Source organism: Fringilla coelebs (assembly GCF_963513975.1).
Source record: "Fringilla coelebs genome assembly, chromosome: 4".
NCBI lineage: Eukaryota > Metazoa > Chordata > Aves > Passeriformes > Fringillidae > Fringilla > Fringilla coelebs.
This window is the reverse complement of record NC_140032.1, coordinates 46,599,093-46,620,519: the sequence shown is the minus strand read 5'-3', so window position 1 is coordinate 46,620,519 and position 21,427 is coordinate 46,599,093. Positions and strand designations below refer to the sequence as shown.

Genomic DNA, 21,427 nt, shown 5'->3' with positions numbered 1-21,427 from the left:
AATATTCTGGATACTCCCTATGGCTGTATATGTCCATACCAAGTGCTCATGTTGATATGCCTTGCAAAGTGCTGTTTCTGTGTATATGTTGGGTTGTCAAAATATCTACACTGACCCCATAGAGTCTTTTATTAGGTTTTAGGGTTTTGAAGGAATTTCAGCGTATTTAAAATATTTTTAAAAATTTGACTGGTAGAACCAAAATAATTTGTAGTAAAGACAGCTTTTGTTTTGTAAGTAGCAGGTTTCTAGTTCTTGTGACTGCACAGCAAATTCTGAAAATGTGACAAAATGTACCCTAAAGCTTCACACTTGGGAGGTGCATAAAACTCAGTAAATATTTATGGTAATTTCTCATCCTTCTAAGTCAATCTTATGCTTACGTAGGTCTGATGTTTAATTTTCAAGGAAAACCTTTGTCAGTATGAGCAATAGATTTATTCAGGGTGAAAAAGATGACTGTATAGATTTAGCTTCAACTATTATGTGTGTGTGTGTATGCAGTTTGGCTTTGCAGTGTAAAACTTAAACCATATATGTATTTTTGGCAAAACCTGTTTTTACAGGATTTTTTAAAAGCTCTGGAATCTAGGCTTCCTATTAATTTGCCATTTTCAGTATTAAAGAAAATGCCATGCAATATCCTCATGGTGTACTAGATTTCCTTCAGGAACCTTGGAACACTTTATAGACAGTATAATATATGCACTGCCTCTTAGGAGAAGAAAAGATATATTTTATTGCACACTAACTTTGCAATCTACATATTAAAACAACCTTGGAACATGGTTGGATGTGATTTGAAGCAGAGTGTGTTCTGACAGAGTAAAGAGTGAGCTGGTTTAACTGATGGCATTCAGGATACATTTGAAGGTTAAGCAACCACAGATCTGGGCTAATCTGTTGTAATCTGCTGTTACTAAATGGATGGCTACATTCACATTTGTAGCACACTGCACATGAATGCCTAGGAATAAAGCCTTTACATTTCTTCATGTCAGTTCTTCTGGGAGGAAGCCATGTATCTGTTTATTTTCTTCTACCTCCTAATGAGTTTTTTTGAAGAAGTTCATGGCTTTTGTCCTTCACAATGCACTTGCGTTTACCATGGCAGAAGTGATGGCACTGGAACAAGGTATATATTTTATTATCTGTTATGTAGGGCCATTTATAAGGAAAAGGGTTGAAGAAATTAGAGATAACATTCTCAGACATTGCAAATTATTTCTAGCATAGTTGCAATGAAGGCATATTTACATTAGCGGTCTATGGCTAGCAGCATTCCTGAACAGGAGCAGATGGTGATTATGGCTTTGTGCTTAGCAAATAGCTACTCTAAATCTTCATTTTTTTGCAGGTGGCAATTTCTTTCTGCTCCATGATGTTCCTACTATTGCAAGGTTCTTTCTATTTCTACAAACTAGTTAAGTAGTGTAAGATGATTCTGGTTAAATAAATACAGTAGTTTTTAATTTTTTTAATCCACAGTAAATTATGTAATTTTTGATAGTAAGGAGGTTAATTTGAAATGTGGTGACCTGGTATTGTCACGTCAATTTTAGGAGATACTCTTTGTCATTGCTATTTGTCACAGGCTATCTGGAATAAAGCTGCATGAGGAAAAAAATAAAAAAGAGGAATAATCAAGAGAAAAGGGGGAGAAAATGAAGGATAGACTTATTGAAGGCAGGAGATTCTTCAGGCTAGTATATACAAACAGTATACCCCAAAGAAATTTTCTTGAAATCAAATAATTAAAAATGCGGAGAAATCCCATTTCACTGAAATCATTGTGAGCAGAAAGTTCTTTTCATCTCTATAAACAAGTAATTTGTACATAGGCATCAACAAGAGGGACAAAAAGCACTTCTTTATTGAATTTTCTTTGGTATATTTTCAATTTTCAGTCTATTCCAAAAGGTAGGTATGGAAAATACTTTGAATCTTCATCATACAGAAAAATTAAGGATTAGTAATCTTAATTTTGAATTTTAATATTTTTAATTAGGGGGCATGCATTTCCCACTTGAGATGTATGCATGTACTATTCCTTGTACAATGGCTTCTGTCTTTCAGTTGTCAGTAGAGTGAGGGTTGGATAGAGCGTGGTGCTTATATACTTTAGAATGAAGCAAATCTAGGTTTCATATGAAAGGATCACTTCTGGTTTGTATTCTTTTTGTCCTTAGAGACTCCATGTTTGTGGAGTTCGTTCAACTTTCAAATGCAGAGGACTGTTCTTGGTTTCCCTGTTCTTTGTTCTGGTAGTAGTGTTGCAGAAAGTTACAGCATTTGCATTTAAATCTGAAATTCAGACTTCTGGTAAATAAATGCAAATATGCCTCTCTCCTTTTTTTTTTTTTTTTTTTCCCTTCCCTGTTGCTAGGTCTGTACTCTGTAATGACCCTGACATGTATGAGATCCCCGTGAATGTTCCTGTGGATACTGTAAAGCTTCGTATAGAGAAAACTGTCATACGAAGGATTCCGACCGAAGCCTTTTACTACCTGGTGGATCTCAAATACCTGTGGGTCACTTACAACTGTGTAGCCAACATTGATATCAGCAGCTTCTATAACTTGAAAAAGCTGCATGAGCTGAGGCTGGATGGTAATCTGCTCTCAACTTTCCCTTGGGAATCCCTGGCCGAGATGCCCAACTTACGGACTCTTGATCTCCACAACAACAAGTTGACCAGCATTCCTGCTGATGCTGGCCGCTACCTGAGAAACCTCATCTACCTGGACCTATCCAGCAACAAGCTGACCACCTTGCCATCAGACCTCATGGACATTTGGCCCCCCTTCTCAGGAGCTATAGTGTCCAAGAGCACAGACATTCTGGTGACACAGAGAGTAATCTTGGGTATGTTGAGCAGCCGGTTTCATTCCTTGCTGAAATATACCTGAACATTAAATTGCAAGTGAGAACAGTCAGGGGACCAGCCTAGGATTCAGGAAAGGGGGTTTTATCCAGGTCACTCTTGTGGTTTGCTCTGTGGTCATTTATTTATTTTCTGCTGGTAGTAGAAAACCATAAAATGAAGACAGTGACCTCCCTGTGTGTTGTTACCTCAAAGCTATAAAACTGAAGTAAAAGCTATGAGAATCCAGATTGCAGGAATACAGGCCATTCAGTAGCTATATAAATACAGGACTTACAGGGTGACATTTCCCTCATCTTTGTTTGTGTTTGCAACTGTAAGCTGTTCATTTGCAGCTGCTCTTTTCCAGAGGCTCCCAGGCCAAGCAGGCAGCTAGAGCTGATTCTCTTATAAAGCCTGTCCTGTGACACAATGCTGCAGATAGTGTTGGTGGCTTAGAAGAGGGCAGCTCTGGTCTTTCTGGGACCTCTGCTGACCTTGCATTACTCTAAAGCTGACTGATTATCCTGAAGTTTTTTCACATTTACATATTGAATATGAGTGTAAATAGGAGTCTAATCCCTATAGATTCATGGAACTTTTTATGGTGTTTAAGGTAAGTATTTAAGAATAATTTGGTCAGACTGATTTTTTTCATAATTTGATCCCCTTCTCTAATATGGAGTTGCATCAGTTCTGTTTGTGGCATTGTGCTTTATCTGACACTTTATCTCCACTTTCTAGTCTTGCCAGGGTAACCCCTTTCTCTTCTTCAGCCTCAGGCTGGAACAGTTCTATCAATACTGTTATTCTCTATCATAGAAGTGCATATTTTGATGTGTTTGTAGTGCAGCAGGTGGAAGGGAGGAAAACCAGCTGGCTGTCTGTACTGCAGTAATTCTATAAGCACTGGTAAAGGTCTGTCTTGCATTGTACTGCCCAATATTTCCAATTTCTTGATCTAAACTCTCAATATTCAGTGTCCATTTGTTCAGCTGCTTTGTTTCACAGCAGAAATTGCAGCTTGAAACTGTCATTCAGATAATATTTTATATAACTAACTTAATACATGCAAGTAGGCTGCATGGCTTCATGAATTTGGTAACTGTAGGCTTGCATGACAAAGGGTTTTAATTTATTCAGGATTAAAAAAAAAGAGTAAAACCTGTAAAAGTAAGTTCATCTCAGATCTCAGAGCTCCTTTCCCTGTCCCCACACTGAAGACTACAGGAGGCTGTAAAGTGGGAGCTAATTGTGCTAGACCTAATCTTCATGATCTCATGTGGGAGTCCTGGAGATTAATTGGTTTCCTTGTCTTACATAGCCCTCACCACTTCAGGCAAAACAAAAGGAACTAAAAAAATAAAATAACCCCCAACACAAAAAACTGCCAAAAAAATCTTAAACCCTCACACACTCTTCTCTCCCCTTAACTCTGGGAGTCATCTGCAGGCTTCCTTGGTGCAGGCACTTTTCCAGCCTCCTGTAGTCCTGGCAAACCCTCTGTTGCCAGCATTGAGTTCTTTGAAGGCTTGGGATGTGACCTTTGGACCATTTTCTATTATGAAATACAGCTGGGTTTTAACACAGGCCTCCAGAGAGGAACACACACTGGGTTTAAACATAACCTTGCTTCTCTTTTTTTTTATATTGTTAGGTGTTAAGGGAGGCTCTGTGTAGCCATTTTAGATTTGCATCTGAGAATACAAAATGCCAGGTGGTACTTTCCTTGTGTTATATTGAGTAAATTTACCTTGGGTAAGCTGTGAATCAATTAGCTGAATTCTTTTTTTTTTTTTTTTCATGGACATCATCGTTTTCCTATGAGTTTATCCCAATGCAGACAGACAGTGCTTGCTACATAAGAAACTTTATAGTGAATAAGAAAACATCCCCTTTCTCTGGAGATTAGAAAGTACAATGCTCTTTATGTTGTGGGTTATTTTGACAGGTTTATTTAGACTCCATTGGGTATTAGTGCTTCCTTTCTGATGGCCCTCCTTTCTCTACTGCGCTTGCTGGAACCTGAGAAAGAAGTGCATCCCATAGATATTCTCCTCCTCCTCCTTGAGCTACAGATAGGGATCACAGAGATATGTGGTCAGGAAGGACCTAGCCTACAGGGATACAGGCCCAGAGTTGCTGAGCCATTCTGGTAAAGTCTGCTGTTCTTAAAGCTGTGGCCAGACCACCCCAGAGCCTTCCATGGTCACCTGCTCCAGTGCTTATCTATCAGGGTAGTGAGAAAGTTTCTCCTAATATCTAACCTCAATCTCCCTTACTGCAAACTAAGCTGATTACCTCTTGTCCTACAGGGCATGGCCATACAAAAAAACTAATCACCATCTCTTATTGTAAGCTTTCTTAGGCTTTCCCTCCCTGTTTGCCATCCTAACTAACCACACAATTTCTTTCACCAGCTTCTAATATAATGTGTAGGTTTTTGTGGGTTTTTTGGTTGGTTGGTTTTTGTTTGAGTTGGGTTTTTTGTTTTGTTTTGTTTTGTTTTTGTTTTGTTGGGTTTTTTCATTTGTTTGGTTTGGCTTTTTTTTTTTTTTTCTGTGTGTGGTATTTTTATTTTCTTTTCATTTTCTATCATAGTTATTGGTTCCCTTTGGACACCTTTAGATTTAAAAAATGTTTATCTTAAAATGAGATGCCCACAATTGCACGCTTTGATGCTCAAGAGTGTCCTATGTGCTCCAGCCACTCTCTGGGGGAGCATTCAGCCTGACCTGTGTACCTATATGGAATGATCACTGCAGCCAGAACTCTGCTGGAAGCTGAAACCCAGAGTAAATAAATGCTGGTTTTGTCTAGTCAGAAACACAGCAGTCAGATTCTAATTAGTATAATCAATTATGACTTGAGCTGTCTTCTCTGCTGGTTCTGGCAAAACAAGATTGTCATGTGCATGTAATTAACAAGATCAAAACCAGCAAGGCCCTAAACTCATATGTCTGTGCAAATGTATTTTTTAACACCAGGAGGCAATTTTATTTTTGGTGTCTTGACTGAGCATCAAGACAGTTGCTTGTATGAGAAAGTTCAGGTTCCCCACATTTACTTCAAGGATTCTTGGAGGACCCAAAGGCTACTTTTGCCAGAGGACTGGCATGTTGATATCTCCTTACTCCAGTTCATCATCTCTGTACTAAGAGGTTTTTTAACTACTTCCCACTGTATGATGTTCCTCTGTGTGTGTGCACTATGCTAAATGAAAGAGGCTTGGGGAATGATTCTTGGCCCTTTGGCCAAGTGGCTCGCTCTGGCTCTTATCCACACAGTTTAGGGGCAGCTCTCTTTAAAGCTGACTGTCTGTTCCATACTTTGTAAGATTTAGCCCTTGGTTCTCTGTGGGCTCTACAGGGTGCTACAGTGACTCTCAAATGTAATTCTGGGAATGGGGGTATTTTTTCTTCAGTCTAACCTGCCTGAAGTTATGTGAGAATTGCATTGGAAATCATTCATCTGTGCTTTTGAAATATGAAATAGCAGGGGTGTGTGTATGCTTGAAGGGCTGACAGACATGCAGAATAGTTGGGAGGTACAAAACCCGCTGCACTTGCTTTGGGGGAAACAACAGGATGGAGAGAGCCATCTTTGGTGTGGTCTCATCCATAAACCTTTCAGAGAGCGACCCTGGAGTGCCCACTGTCCCTGGACCCATGTCTGGCTTTGTCTTGGAAAGTGCCCTTTGGAACAGCTCAGAGCAAAGCTCTGGAGTGAGCTGGAAATTAAACACTGCAAGTGACTGGGGGACCAGTGTGTGAATTCCTCTCGCCCTCTTGGTTACCTCTGGAGCCATAGCCTGATACTTTGATCCAAATCACAACTAAATTCCAGCACTGGCTGCTGTACAGAGATTTACATTTCTGGCAGGAATGATGGTAGTAGCTTTTTCCATATGATGAACTCTAGAGAGTCATTGGGAGGAACAGAAGAGTCCAGTATTTGACAGAGTGGCAGTTATGTGAGATCTTGCCTCTGTTACATGCAGAGGTGCCAAAAATGTGGAATACTGCAGGTCCACAAGGCTCCCACCTGTTAAGCTGAGCCACTGTGTAGATGTTGCTTTTCCTGAAACTACTCCCTTAGCAATTGCCATGTGGTGAAATTGCTGTGGCACAGTGTTGGATATGGAATTTACTGTTTAGAACCATGGATCAAAATGTGTAGGTTCAGTTGGAAAGAGCCTGGGGTAGGCAGGCCCAAGCTGTGGTGAATATTTTTATCAGCCCAAAACTTGAATAGTTTACATCTTGCTATTTTGGAGCAACTAAAAGTCAGCGTGTTACACAAGTTATGGTCTGAGTTACTGATTTACAAAGGAAATTTTACTCATAGCTAAAGTCCATATTGACACAACCAGGGAAACCCTGCTTACTGAGGAGACTACAAAAATGTACATGCACAGACACACATATGCATAAGTTTGCCATTGTGTGTGCAAGCATACATATAAAGGTGTGAGAGTAAATATAAAATATGCTAAATCTAAAATATGCAGTGCTATTTTAGATTTATATCACAGTGCATAAATATTTATTGATGTTTGTTTTACCTTGGCTAGTATTTCATTCTCAGATCAACAAGCTGCCTTGATATTTCTACAAAAGAATCCAGGGTTTATAAAAACATTCTCTTTACTCAGATACATGTGCCATCAGAGATTTATCATTATTTTAATTTTTGCTTCTTAAGAAATTATTTCTTTGATTAAAGCCACCTAATATCTTCAATTTTCTAATTCTGCCCCCCCCCCCCTTTTAAAACTTTTCTTTATTCTTTCATGTGTTTGTTTTCACTTCTAACATCTTGTCAGTGCAAACTGTTGAATGAAATTCAAAATGCCCCTCGTAGCTTGGAAACTAGATGTACATTCACATTTCTGTTCTCTTCAACACTAACTGAAGTATAATGAAATTCAGTGTTTTATCTTGCTTCCAATTCAATAGTACTTTCATCTTTTCATTTTGAGAATTGACATAACTTGGTGGTTTACAATGGCTAGAAATAATGTGAATACTGTCAGATATTGGAAAGACACAGATAAACTGAGGGGCTGTGCTGTGGGGGCAAGGAAGGAACTGATGTAGTTGTATCTGTTATATTTATTTGTATAAATCCTGCTTCTTTAGGCAGTTTAATCAGGAAGCAGGATGGATGGGGAAGATGAAGTGGCTGACTGACATAACTCTTCCTTTGCCCTACAAATCTGTGTCCCAGGCTGGACTAAACAATCATCCAATCTAAGGACTGTTCATTGTTGCTTCATCATTCCTTTCATTTTGGCAATTTCTGATACCTGTTATAATGACTTGAGCTTTTCTTCAGGACATTGGGACAATATGAAAGCTGTGTAGGTGTATATATATTAGGAAAAGTTCCTTCACTGAGAGGGAGCTCAGGGAAGTGGTGGAGTCACCACTCCTGGAGGTATTTAAAAGACATGTAAATGTAGCACTTAGGGTCATGGTTTAGTGCTGGACTTGGCAGTGCTGGGTTAGCAGTTGGACTTAATGGTCTTAAAGGTCTTTTCTAATGTAACCATTCTTTGGTTCTATTTCAAAGGCTTTGAGTGCTTCAAGTTGGTTAAAAACAATAATAAACCCCTTCCTTTCCTGCAGTAAATTTCTTAACATAGTGAGGAAAATTGCAAGAAAGTGAGAAGAAAAAGAAAATTACCGGAGTATTGTCTCTGACTACAGAGCTTCCCTAATTGAAAAGAAGAGCACAAATAGTTACATACATGTGTTTGATTGAGCAGAATTCCTACGAGCACAAGAAGTGGATGTACATAGATATAGAAAACACTTGGACAGTATCTTTTCTCCTTATAAATATGTGTGTGAAGTTCACAGGCAACATATTTATGTTTTGGAGATTTTTTTGAGGAAAAGCAGTTGCTGCTTTCCTCACTTTCCTTTGACTTCTTCTCTGTTCCCCACAAACAATAAGTAGTGAATAGATGTAAAATGTCTTCTGTCTGGAAGGGGTGAAATGGGATTGTGATGTCAAAGACATGGAATCTCTTCAGGTCAAGTGTTGTTTTAAAGAGCGGGGATTAATTGGGGTTTACCATAGTTTTAACCAATCACTACCATTGTGCTTAAAATAACCTAATCTTGGTCTGGTGGTAAAAGGAAGAAGTAGTTAAATATTCATGTATTCTTTCATCTGCAGGTTTTTCCAGAACAACACATCATTTTCCCAATAGCTGTTTTGATGATTTTTAAAATTAAACTCTGAAAAATATTTGCAGATATTCAGGGTACTTTTTTCTTTCTACATTGGTTTGTCTTATATGACTTGTTTATTGTACTGATCAGTAAAAGGAGTCCTTGCATACCATCCCTTGTTTCAGACCATAAGTTTTGTTTATTAGTAGTATTTGGAGAAAATGAGAAAGGCATATTCAAAAGTATGAGTCCAATAAGAAAATACTTGAACTCCTGAGTGATATGCTGTGTCGTGTTTTACCTGGTGAAGCCACTCACCAGGCTCTATGAAAAAAAAAAAAAAAAAAAGATATATAATATATGATATATAATATATGATATATAATATATGATATAATATGCATATATGCTATATGTTGCTCTATGAAAGTCAACATAGTGGGGTAATCAATACCAGCTGAGGATTTAGACTGATATTCCTCAGAAATGGTTATTCTCTTCCAAAGTCATAAATTGACAAAGAGGGAAAAGCTTCTAATTAATATACTGGAAGCAAGAAGCAAATGTTATTGGCTCTGACAGAAGAGAGAGGGTTCTTGTGTGCCATCATAAAAATATTTTCTACTCTTCTGTTATTCTTCTTGAATATATTTCAGAGGCTGTAGTGAAGCCAACTTCTAACAATATTGGTGTGGTTCAGAGCCAGATAAAAATTTTGTTGGCCTAAAGCTTTTTCTCCTTAGCCTTTATCCTTTTTTCTCAAGGGGCAGAGATGTTGGTGTAAGCTGTAAACCCTTAAATCATTGTATTCTCCTCAAGCATTGAAAAAAGGGTCAGGGAAGGTCGAGCTGAAAGAGCCTAAAGAAGGACTAAGAGGAGAGGAGAGTGACACAAAGCAAAGAGAAGCTGTCTTTCCAGGAGGCACAGGCAGGTGAAAATGTATCATCAGTCTTAAGACATCTTTTCAAAGTGGTTTTAAATGTGGTAGATAAATAGCAAAGTTAAGCACAGGTAATGCCAGCATATCACTAAGCTCCCATAAACTTCTTCTCCCCAGCCTCTGAAAATATTCCCCCACCAATCAGCTGAACAAAAACCACAAGTTGAAAGAGAAAAGATTAGCTCAGAATAGGTCCAGGGTTGTCCTTGTTTGTATTTGGTGATAATCATGTGTCACACTGTAATCACAATGTCCATATATTGACTGACAACTTTTTTTTTCTTTCCTCACTTCCCTCCTTGCCTCAGGTTTTCAGGACAACCCGTGGTTTTGTGACTGTCGCATTTCAAAGCTAATTGAATTTTCCAAAATTGTGGACACCTCCGTTGTACTTCTTGATCCATTGGTTTCATGTAGTGGACCTGAGAGCCTGGCAGGAATCTTGTTCCAGAGAGCTGAGTTGGAGCAGTGTCTGAAACCATCTGTGATGACCTCGGCAACAAAAATCACCTCCCCGCTGGGCAGCAACGTCCTGCTACGCTGTGATGCCACGGGGTACCCAACACCACAGCTCACTTGGAATAGGTCAGACAATATTCCAGTGAACTACACAGGTATAACTGCTCTTTTCTACGAAATGGGAGAACCAAAAATTGTTGGGTTGCTTGTGCTTTGAGATCATTGTAATGGGCAACAAAGGATCATGTATTGTGTCAAGCTAGCGATTGTATCTGTGCAACGGCTCTTACGAAATTCTCTGTCTAGTTTGGGGTCTTAACAGATCCAGCAGACTGTTTTGGTTGTGGAGGTGGTCTGTTACAAGAACAATGTGTGTGGAACGGAGAAATGGATGAAGTGGGGGGAGGATAAAGGGAAATGGAGTTTGGGTTAGTTGGACCCTAACTCAGAAGCTAGAAAGTAGAAAGGAGAATTTTTTGCTGGAAACTCTGTTTGAAAATGTTCACGTTAAAAAAGCCAGTGAGGCCATAACTGGGCAACTTAAAACTCAGCATAATAAACACAACATTTTCCAAATTTATGTTTTCTATGTGCAAATGATGCAAGGCATCATTGTCTGACATCATTCTAGCTGCCATGACAGATACTTATGTAATAACTTAAATGTAAAAAATGCTACTTGCTAATGCCAAGTAGTTGGCAGTTATCATAGGTCTGATGAAGGTAAGAGAACTGAAATATCTTAGGACAAAGGAAATTTCCAGTAGCATTTTAAATGGGTAGCATGGTGTCACAGGAAGTCAGTGGGTCTTGTATTTAAGAGTCAATAGTAGCTTTAAGACATTTGATTTCACTTTATGAGGTTTTGTTTTTTTTTTTAGTGAAACTGCAAACTATATTCTGATTACTCTAGACATTTATTTCCATTTTGACCCAAGCTGAGCACTTTTATTTAATAATAGAATATGTCTGGGAATTCCATAGTTTGTTTTGGAAATTTGAGGTGTTGTTGTTGTTGTTGTTGTTGTTGTTGTGATTTTTGGCTGCTTGTGTTTCATTTTTAAAATTTTTATACATGTAATTCCTTCTGGCAGAAAGGTAAGAAGTATTCTAACAATGTTTACTTCCTTTTTACTACCCATTCTTAATGTTTCACTCTTTGTATTTTCCCATAGTAATTCAAGAAACTCCTGGAGAGGGTGTCAGGTGGTCCATAATGAGCTTGACAGGAATTTCATACAAGGACGCAGGAGAATACAGATGTAAAGCTAAGAACTTGGCAGGAATGTCAGAAGCTGCTGTGACTGTCACAGTGGTTGGTGTAGTTACTACAACTGTGTCACCACAGAAGTTTGGGAGGAAGCCAGAGGCTGAGAGGCAGAATACAACTCAGGAGGAATCCAGGCAGGAACCCGAGAGGACAACCACACCTCTTCCCATCACGTCGACCACCACAGCCCTGGTGAGCACTGAAAGATCAACCAGCATGACATTTACTGACAAAAAGCAAGCCAGGCTCACGTTAGATGGAAAGAAAGTTTCAAAGGCAGTGACAAATGGAAACAAAAAGCAGGTTGGAGATTCAAGCAAGAAAGGTGAGGATACTTCATTGAGTACAGCAGGTATGGCTGAGCAAAATGTTACTGTGAAGAACCTAAGAGTGATCAGTGAATCTGATGAAAGAGTGACCTTAACTTGGAAAACTGTGAATGCCACAGGCAATTCTGCTGTGACTGTGTTGTATTCCAAGTATGGTGAGAAAGATATGTTGCCTCTCAGCACTGATTCTAACAAAAACAAAGTCACAATCGATGGTTTGCAACCTAGTACTCAATATATGGCATGTGTCTCTCCCAAAGGTGTGCCACCTACAAAAGAGCAGTGTGTTGTTTTCTCCACTGATGGGTTAAATGATGAAAGCAGCTCTGAGTTTTCTATTCTGATAGTGGCCAGCAGTGCAGCATGTGTGGTTGTCTTACCTCTGATATTTTTCTTACTCTACAAAGTTTTAAAACTTCATTTGAAACCAAAATCTGCAAAGGAAGCTGAACTTGCAAAAGAGACTTACGTGCAATTTGAAACACTGTCTCTGAAGCCTCGAACCCTGGGTGCCGGGGACCAGCTCTGGGCACGAAGGTACACGGATGAGTCAGAAAGACTTCTCCTTTGCTCTAGGTCAAGCATGGATTCTCAAATGACCTTCAAAAGTGAGGGCTCCAGGTCTGAGTATCTGTGCTGAACATGGGTGAGGGTGGAGATGAAATAAATAATAGGTAAAATTAATTCAAAATGGTGATGCTGCATCTGTGAGCAGGTTGATGCTATAATAAACTCTGGTGTAATAGAGTCTTACTGGATGGTGGTGGGTAGGAAGGGGAATAGAAGAAAAATGTTGCCTGTTTATTTTCTTATTTTTTATGTTTGTGATTTTGGATGTGAAGGAGGGATGTTCTTCCAAAGAAAAATGCAGCATGAAATGGTTCTATGGTTAAAGATATTTTTTTTTTATTAAAGCATTTCTGTTTTCTCTTCTCTCATTTTACCACATGATGTGCTAGCGGCATGCATCACAATCTTCTTGGAAGTGATGTTTTTCAACATAATAGGAAAACAGTTTTAACTACTTCTATTGTGATCAAAACTTTATTTGAATATACAAGTTTTCTTCTGACATCAGCTTGCGCTTCGAGGTGTCATACAGCTGTTTGTACAGTATCTTGGGTTGAAGTATTCTCTGGCCAGTCAAGACAGAAGTCACAGTTTATGGGCTCTTGAGGGGTACAATACACATCTTATTGTCATTTTGCAGATGTTATTGCAAAGGGCAAAGAAGCTTCTTTGGTGTCCTGAAGTAACTGAGAGACACTAGATTATTATATTAACTTACATCAGATGATCTTATTGCAAAATCTCAGCCTTAGAATTTACTTGGATGTGTCTGTCTATATACCTCAATTTCAGAAATCTCTGTACAGAAAATTCTGTGGTACTGTGTAATGCAACACATACTTCAATATGTAAATATATGACACAGATATTGCACAGTATTATGTACTACACTGCAATAATATAATACCTTTTGATATACAGTAAAAGGAGAGTTTTTTTATATACAGTAAGAGGAGTTTGATATACAGTAAGAGGAGGGCATGTTGGATGTGAAGTTAATTAGCATAGTGAAAGTTAATTGTGAATGTGCCCCGTGTTTAAAAAGCAGAAATCAATAGCAACAATGAATTCAGAATTGCCTGTTAATGATAACAATGAATAGTCTATTCTGAGGCTGCTTTTTTTAATGCCTGTAGTAAATAAGAGAACTTTTGTTGTTCTAGGTACGGATATTATATTTAGAAGTATGTATGAATTGTGAGCCACAGTTCTTCCTGAATATTACAGCTGTGTTGTTTTCTTGGACCTTTCTATGCCTAGAGGAACTGTTTGTTTTGATAGGAAATTGGGAATTGACATTTTCCAGAGGGAGAAATATTACTGAAAACTACAAACTAAAGCTTAGTTTGTCAGCTTCAAAACAGTAGCGTTTCTTACTGTCACTAATGTAGGATGAAATTTTGCCTGCTGGAATGCTGATGAGCTTATCTTGTAAGGCACAGCTTGGTGAGAGGTGTCAAAAAACCTCTGACACAAAATCATGGCAGGAAATGAACACACTGAAAAATCTCTGTAGCACCTACACCATGGTGTCCAGTGACCAGGATTAGTAGAATGAGTATTTGAGACTATGGGAGCTGTAATAAAGAAACAGGTGGGATGTTCAAAAGTGCAAAATTAGCTTGCCTACTTAGAATCATCCTTGGTGTTCCTCTCTGCATTACAAGTATGTGTGGTGAAAAATCAGTCTTTCTTCTTTTTCCATTAATAATTTTGATTGCAATGAAAGTGGTTTTATCTTTCTAAACTATTTTACTTTGACAGGTTGTTTTTTTTTTAAATTTATGATTTTTTAGGGAAAAGAGATTCTCTGTGTGTCAAAACCAAGGTTCATCTGACACGTTAATGACGAACCAGGTTTGTGCAGGACCTGAAGTTTTATAATATTTGCCTTCTATTTTCCTGATAGACAGCATAGTCAGTAGTTGTTGAAGGTGTTTCCAATTAAAAACACCGTGTTTTTTATAAATGAGAACAATTGTTTTGACTTTTCTTTTTTTCCTGGAGAGTATTTGATTTCAGATTTCAAAGCTCTAAATCTAATTCTGAAATTCAAAATTGATATCACCTGTCTTGTAGGTGGTGCATCAATATCTCAAACTGAGGTGGTGCACAGTTCATTGGAGAGAGCTCACTTGTGGATGTTAAACCTCTGTGTTTGACTAATCCTTGTGGAATTAACATGTCCTAAAGTTAGAAATTAATCTCTGGCCACATGGGCTATCAGTGTATCAAAGATGAAATTTACTATCAAGAGCATGTTCTTTCAAGAAAACACGTTATACCTTATTTTTTCCACGGTTCTCGTGACAAAGCAGTTACATAATCCAGACATGCTTCTTCAACTCATCTCAAAACACCAAATGTGCTGGGCAATTTTGGCAGGAATTTGACACAAAGTGCAAATCACACAATAAAGACATTGCACTGTATCACCCAGAACTGGTTTGATTAAAATGCTGAAGAAATACTTTGCTAACAGATGTAATTTTTTATATTGTCAATTGTTAATGATGGAACCATTGTAGATAGTTTTGTCACCCATAATCATTTATATAATGTCTTCTGAAATGCAACACTGGAGTAAGCATTGGTATGAACAGTGAGGACTATAATCTGTGTAGGAAAATTCAGAGAGATTTTAGCCTGAGTTCATGTGTTGCCTTTCATATATTTTGCACTTTGCTTTCTGAATTCATCCTGCTTTTCCTAAAAAGAAAAAGTTAGACATCTTTTTATACATTACCTACAATGGGTGTGTCAAATCTGGATGACTAATGAAATAACTGAGTAATGTGAGCTGAATTCTAAGTAAACCTCATTTTTACTTAGCGTTTTAATGAGCATAGTATTTATCATAATACTTTTTAGTACTTTATCATATTAAACCATAATCTTGGCTTCAATGGGCACTTACTAAGCCAAACTTAAGGCATCTGTGCATCTGTTTTAATCCTTGCTATTGATCACAGTGGGCTTTATATTCCTTGCACCATCATCAGATTCTCCTACTTTTCTCTGGGAGGGAATTAAGAGAGAAAACTTTCATGGGTAACATGAGAATGTCTGTAATAGCAAAACCATTAACACTTGGACTAGGTCTAGGGGGCTAAACAAAGGACATTTCAAAGTCAATACCTTTTCAGAGAAGTAAGTAAAATAGAAGTTGTTTTCATATGAAAATAAAAAATTGGTTTTATACAAGGCAGTGTGTTTTCCTGACCCTTTCGTCTTTGTTTATAGCTTTAGACAACATGTGATGAGTGTAACTGTGGGGACAAAAGGAAGTCTGAAAAGAAATGAGAGAAAATACAGAAAGAAGGCTAGAAACAACAAAAGGGTAATGTCCTAGAGAATTCTGTGACTGTGTGCCCAATGTCCTTTACTTGCAATTCTGCCATTTACGTGGCAGGGGTGCTGGGCATCTGCAGACAGGTGGCTGTAAAATGATGCATGAAGATACTGCTGGATTATTGCAATGGTTGGAGCTCTACACATGCCCAGTTTTGACAAGGTGAGGGCAGCTATAAAACTGGAGTGTGGGACAATGGCTCTGGGAGAATTTGAAGAATGCACTTGAAGCTGGTCTCAAAGTCTGCCTGTGCCCCAGTGAAAGTTCTGAGAGGTTTTTGGAGACCACTGCCTTTAAAGTGAAAAGGGATGAGCAGGTAGCTTATGAGTCTATTGCAAAAAAAAGAGGGGCATGCATCAGCAACAGTTCTGGAGAGACTCTGAAACCAAGATAGAATATGTTACAATCATCCATCTTTATCTATGATTTTGTTTTAAAACCAACCAGTTTGTCAGATTTGTGGCTGGAGGTAAGCAGAAACTTGAATCTTCTTCATCATCAGAGATGAAATTTCAAAATGAACCTTTTAAAAATTATCTACCTGTGTGTAGATTGGAAACCTGCTGACCTGGATGCCTTCTCTCATGGAATTCATTGCATTATTCTAGGAGTTATAGGAAGCCACAGAAGCTCCATTTCAGCATTGTCATGTTTCTTTGTTGAAAATGAGAAGTTCTCCATAGAACAGAGCCTTTCTCTTTTATTTACAAATCACTGATTTTTTTTTTTTACTTTGAATTTCAAGAGATCAGAGTTCCCTTCAGAATGGAGGCACAAACAATGTGTCATTTTGATATATCTGAAGGACTCCCTTGCTAAACAGAGGAAAATCAACCTGGAAGGAGATAAATTTTTTTTTTTTTTTACAAAGCTCTATTTTTCATAAGTGTTCAAGATGGGAATAATTTCAATCAAAAAGGCAGAAAGCAGCTATGAACAAAAGGATATAATATTTTCCAATATAGAAGTAGCTGCACTTTTCTCCATTTTCTATGTTTTATGAAATAACATCCTAACCTAGTGTTTTAAAAAAGAATGTAGAATTGCTGCAGCAAGATCAATAGCACTTGCCAGGTATATATTTTAAGTATATTTGTTCTAACTCGAGGTCTGGTATTTCAAAAAGACCCTTGATTGACTTAAGAGCATTATGAAAGGAGCTGACTGTGCAAACAACTACAACTAACCTCTCATAATAATGGAGTACCAGTTTACTGACAGTGTATGAATGTCTACATTTTGCAGAAGAAGCTCTGACAGGAAAATACTTTGTTCTAAAACATGATGAGCTATCAAATATTTTACTGGAATATCTTTTTTTAAGGAGGAAAAGGAATTTGCAGTTTCTTTTTTGTTTGTTTGTTTTGGTTTTTTTGGGATTTTTTGGTTATGATCTTTGAAAAGTTCAAGTTGTTTCTTCTAAGGCCGCTGGTATAGGCTTCCTGGCACTTGAGAATGCTACTAGACTAGATGGAAAGTAAGAACAAAATGACAATTACTAGTATATTTTGTGCAACTCTAGTTTAAATTTAAATTCAGTAAGTTGCTTGTCTGGTCAACTAAATGAATCGTTTTTTGTTTTTATCTTTTTTAGTATTTTTATTCCTTTAGAGATACAGTTGAAGAAAACCTCTAGCATCCTGAAACAAATTTCTCTAATACTTCCATAAGTAAATTCATGAACAAATCTCTAGGTCAGGTTCTTGCTTGTCTCTCATTTATTCCTTCTAGTTTAGTATTATTTTGGAAAAGAGGAACAAAACACTATGTATAGTCTACTTTGTATTATTTTCCCTAAAACAGTCACACCTTTGTTGAAGAAAAAGGATATTAAATCCAATACTCATAAGTACTGGTTTTTGTAAGAACCTGATTTAATTAATGATGATGAAATCTAATGCCATGGACTGATTGGATGGACTGCTGAGTCATGTGTCTTGAATTTTTTTCCTGATAATATTGGCCAATTGTTTGAGACTCCAAAAATAGCTTGGGTCAATTATATTTTTTGTTTTGTAGCCTGGTCCCTTGTGTTTAAGATCATGTGGAAGTTAAATCACAAGGAGAGAAGAAAGGCAATATAAATGTACAGTAAACAGGCAGCTACATTGCATGGCAAACTAAATTCAGAATAACATTACTGCCTTTGAATGTTATTTTTCTCTTTGAATAGAGCCTTCTTCAATGTTAAGCTAATCCTGCAGTGCATTGCTTGTTTCAGATTGCACATGAATGACATTCTGTGGGTGTTTATACAGAGTGTGCTCTCAGGTCTTGAGTGACCTGTTCTGGTTTCTCACTGATTCTCCAAAAAAGAAAGCTGTTCGGTGTTTCTTGTTCTCTGGCACAGAAGTGACATGGTGGAATGATTTCCTCCTGCTGAAGCATGAATGTGAAAACAGGAACACTCCTGTTTGTTCTGAGCATCATGTTTCATAGCTGAGGATTAGATAAAGTAATATTATCCTAAATTTAATTTGCCATTCTCTATAGCTGGCCGTTTACTGTACTCTTATCTTGTCCTCTTTCTCCCTCTGTGATTTAGCTTCCACATGAACTTGGGCACAGCACCTTGCAATTGTACTGTTTGCTGTTGTGTCTGGATCAATATCTGCAGAGCACTCAGTTCCTGGAGTTTTGTGTCAATCATTCTGGGTTCAGCCTAAAATCCGAGCATAGCATTTTTCAGTAGAAGATTGTTCTAAATTACTTCTCAACATGAGGAAAGGAACTGTCTAGAATGGTGGAGGCATATTTTCATACACAAAAGTGCTGTTTATTTGTTCCTTGCTTGAGCATTTTTTACTCTTTGACAGAGGAGCAGACATTCCCTTTGGATAGAGTAATCAGCAGCAAAAACAAGGAAAGAAGCATTTTTCACAAGCCAGAAAAAGAATGGTCTTTGTTCTGGTCAGGAAAAATGGTTGAATGGACATTGTATCCAGTAGCTATATGAGCTATTTCTTTCAAACTGTAACAGGAATTCATGAGGAGAGGTAAGTAATAAAGTCCCTTGTTCATTGACAGAAAAGTGACATTTTCTTGTGCCTTTGATAATAATTTATCACTATAGAATGTCTGAATGTGGACTGGCAGAGACAAGAGTTTGGCTGGTCACAAGGTGATGAAGTTTTTGGTTTCTCCCTACTGAAGATTCAGAGATTTAGAAATGAAATCTGAATCAAATTATATGAGAGAAAAAAGGGTGATTTCTAAAGCTCATTGACCTACATAAAGAAACTAAAAGAATGGTCCTGAAAATTTTTTAAGGGGTGATCAGCCAGAAGTTGTGCCAAAAAAAGGAATAATGTTAAACAATTGCTCTTTTTAAAATAAAATCCTGGAAAAGCCCAGAATTGGTGGACAGACATTTAGAAGGGTGCTCAGTACAAGCAGAACACAGAAATGATAGTTTTGGAACAGGAAACAAGAGTTTTTATTGTAACTATCTATGAACAAGTCTATCTTGAAGTTGAGTACTAAATTGGCACCTGATCAAACGCAGATTCTAAACGAACAAAAACGCTGTGGTGGAGGGGGATGCATGAGAAGCAAGTGAGATTTCTACACACAAGTAAGATTGAGTAAAGAAGAAAAACACTCTGCTGAACAATGTGCACTTCCCTGGGTGGAAGGACCTCATCCTCCAGTCGTTTGCCTCATAAAGACATGGACAAGGACTGGGAGGAGAAAGAAGAGTAACAATTCACCAGTTCCAGTAATGGGTCCAGGAAAGATCTTCAGTAGAGTTTAGAGAAATCTGACCTGGGGGATAAAAGACTCTATTGTTGAATGTGATTTTTTCATTATATTTGATATCAATTCAGAAGCTGAAGTAGGTGCTTTGCAAAAAGACCTAGGCTGAAGGACAGAAGAGTCTGCATAGGAAAGGAGCTGCAAGATTTGTCATCAGTGGAATCTAACTGAACTGTAAAAATTAGATGGGCCACATATTAAGTGGGAAAAGCTAGACCAGTGTTTGATAACAGCTGGCAGCTAGAAAGATAGTTGAAGTGAACTTGGACAGTGCTGCCTGAATGATTTTCAGTCTCACTGTGTAGAATACAGAAATGGAAGAAATAATCTATGTAGGTGATGTTCTTTTATTGGATATGTTACATTCAAAACACACTTTGCATATCGTTCTGATCCTTCCCAGTTATAGTTCTGGGCAGGATGAATTGACAAAACTTTAACTATAGGAAGCCCATTACAGTACAAATAGCTTGTGATTCATCAAAAGGGCAGGGGGACAGGCCTGGAGGAAGTTGAAATCAAATGTCACCACCTAAAAATATAGCTGAAATGATGAGATTTCTTCCTCTGATGAATGTTTGGAGTAAATTCCACAAAAGGCCGTGCTCTTTATGAACTGTATGATGCCAGCCTTGTGTGGGCTGGGGAGAAAACATAGAAATAGGTTCTGAAAAGATGCTCTAAATGCTTTATTGACAACATCCTGGGAACTGACATTTGACAATATTTCTGAGCCCACAGCCATTTCAGCAAATGCCAGTGGTGCAAGATTCAGGGAGGCAGTGCTCCAGTTACAGTGAGATGAATACTGTCCCACGTTGTTTCAGGCAGTGCTCAGACACCAAGAATAAGCAGGCATAAATAGCAGGAGTGTCTGGTGAGAGGTTGGGATGTGTGAGAGGTTCAGAATATGCTTCCACATCTTGATAACCTCAGCAATGTGTCAGGTAGAGGGAAAGCCTCTTGCAGTATTGATAAAAAAGTAATAGATAAAATGTCCCTTAATAGTGTATTTTGAACCTATCCCAAAAAATATTATACCAAAAAAGTCTCTGAGGCTGACTGATTGTTTATTGAGGAGACCAAAGATGGCTGAGATTTTGAGCAGGGTAAAGGAGCCCATGGAGGTGCAACTGAATGGTCTCCTTTTGTCACTGTACGAACCTGGTGTGGATAAACAATCACTGCTGACTGCAAGCAAATGGAAATTCTCCATAATTTTTTGAATTGGCCTTACTAGCCATCAGCAACCTCTGCTCTGCTCAGCACATTTCTGCAAGAGGGCTTTTTTTGTTTATGTGCAGGTGTTTCATAGCAGTTCCACCATCCTCAAAGTTCAGCAGTTTATGAGAAACAGTGCTTCCAGCTGCCATTAAGTTGCCACTCACAGAATTTAGGACATCCACTGTGTAAGTAAGGATGCTGCAAAGAGGAGAAGTGACTGCCACTCACAATGTAGCACAGCAAGTCCTTCTTTGGTGTAGCTGAATTCTAGTTGTGGAAATGCTGCTTCTCAGTAAGTCTGCAATCCAAGTGGGCACAGAAAACTGCTTTGAGTCCAGCACTCCAATCTGCAGAGTATTATTTCAAGCCCTAAGAACTCTGCCTGAGCACTGACTGCCAAGAACTTTGCTGCATCAAAAAGACTTTACTTATTCAGCTACTGAATAGGTACAAGGTTACTTCTATGAAAAATTCAGTTGGTT

The 21,427-nt window shown here is 38.1% G+C and overlaps 1 protein-coding gene across 1 annotated transcript; it reads left to right on the top strand.

Annotated features, from left to right (window-relative positions):
• Positions 1 to 1,019: 1,019 nt before the first annotated feature.
• Positions 1,020 to 13,033, top strand: LRIT3 (leucine rich repeat, Ig-like and transmembrane domains 3; the record flags this gene model as incomplete). Its single annotated transcript, XM_084204359.1, has 4 exons — positions 1,020 to 1,135; positions 2,387 to 2,865; positions 10,294 to 10,599; positions 11,620 to 13,033. The coding sequence occupies 4 exons, from the start codon at positions 1,020 to 1,022 to the stop codon at positions 12,681 to 12,683; spliced, it is 1,965 nt and encodes a 654-aa protein (XP_084060485.1). The 3' UTR covers positions 12,684 to 13,033.
• Between the last annotated feature and the right edge of the window lie 8,394 nt (positions 13,034 to 21,427).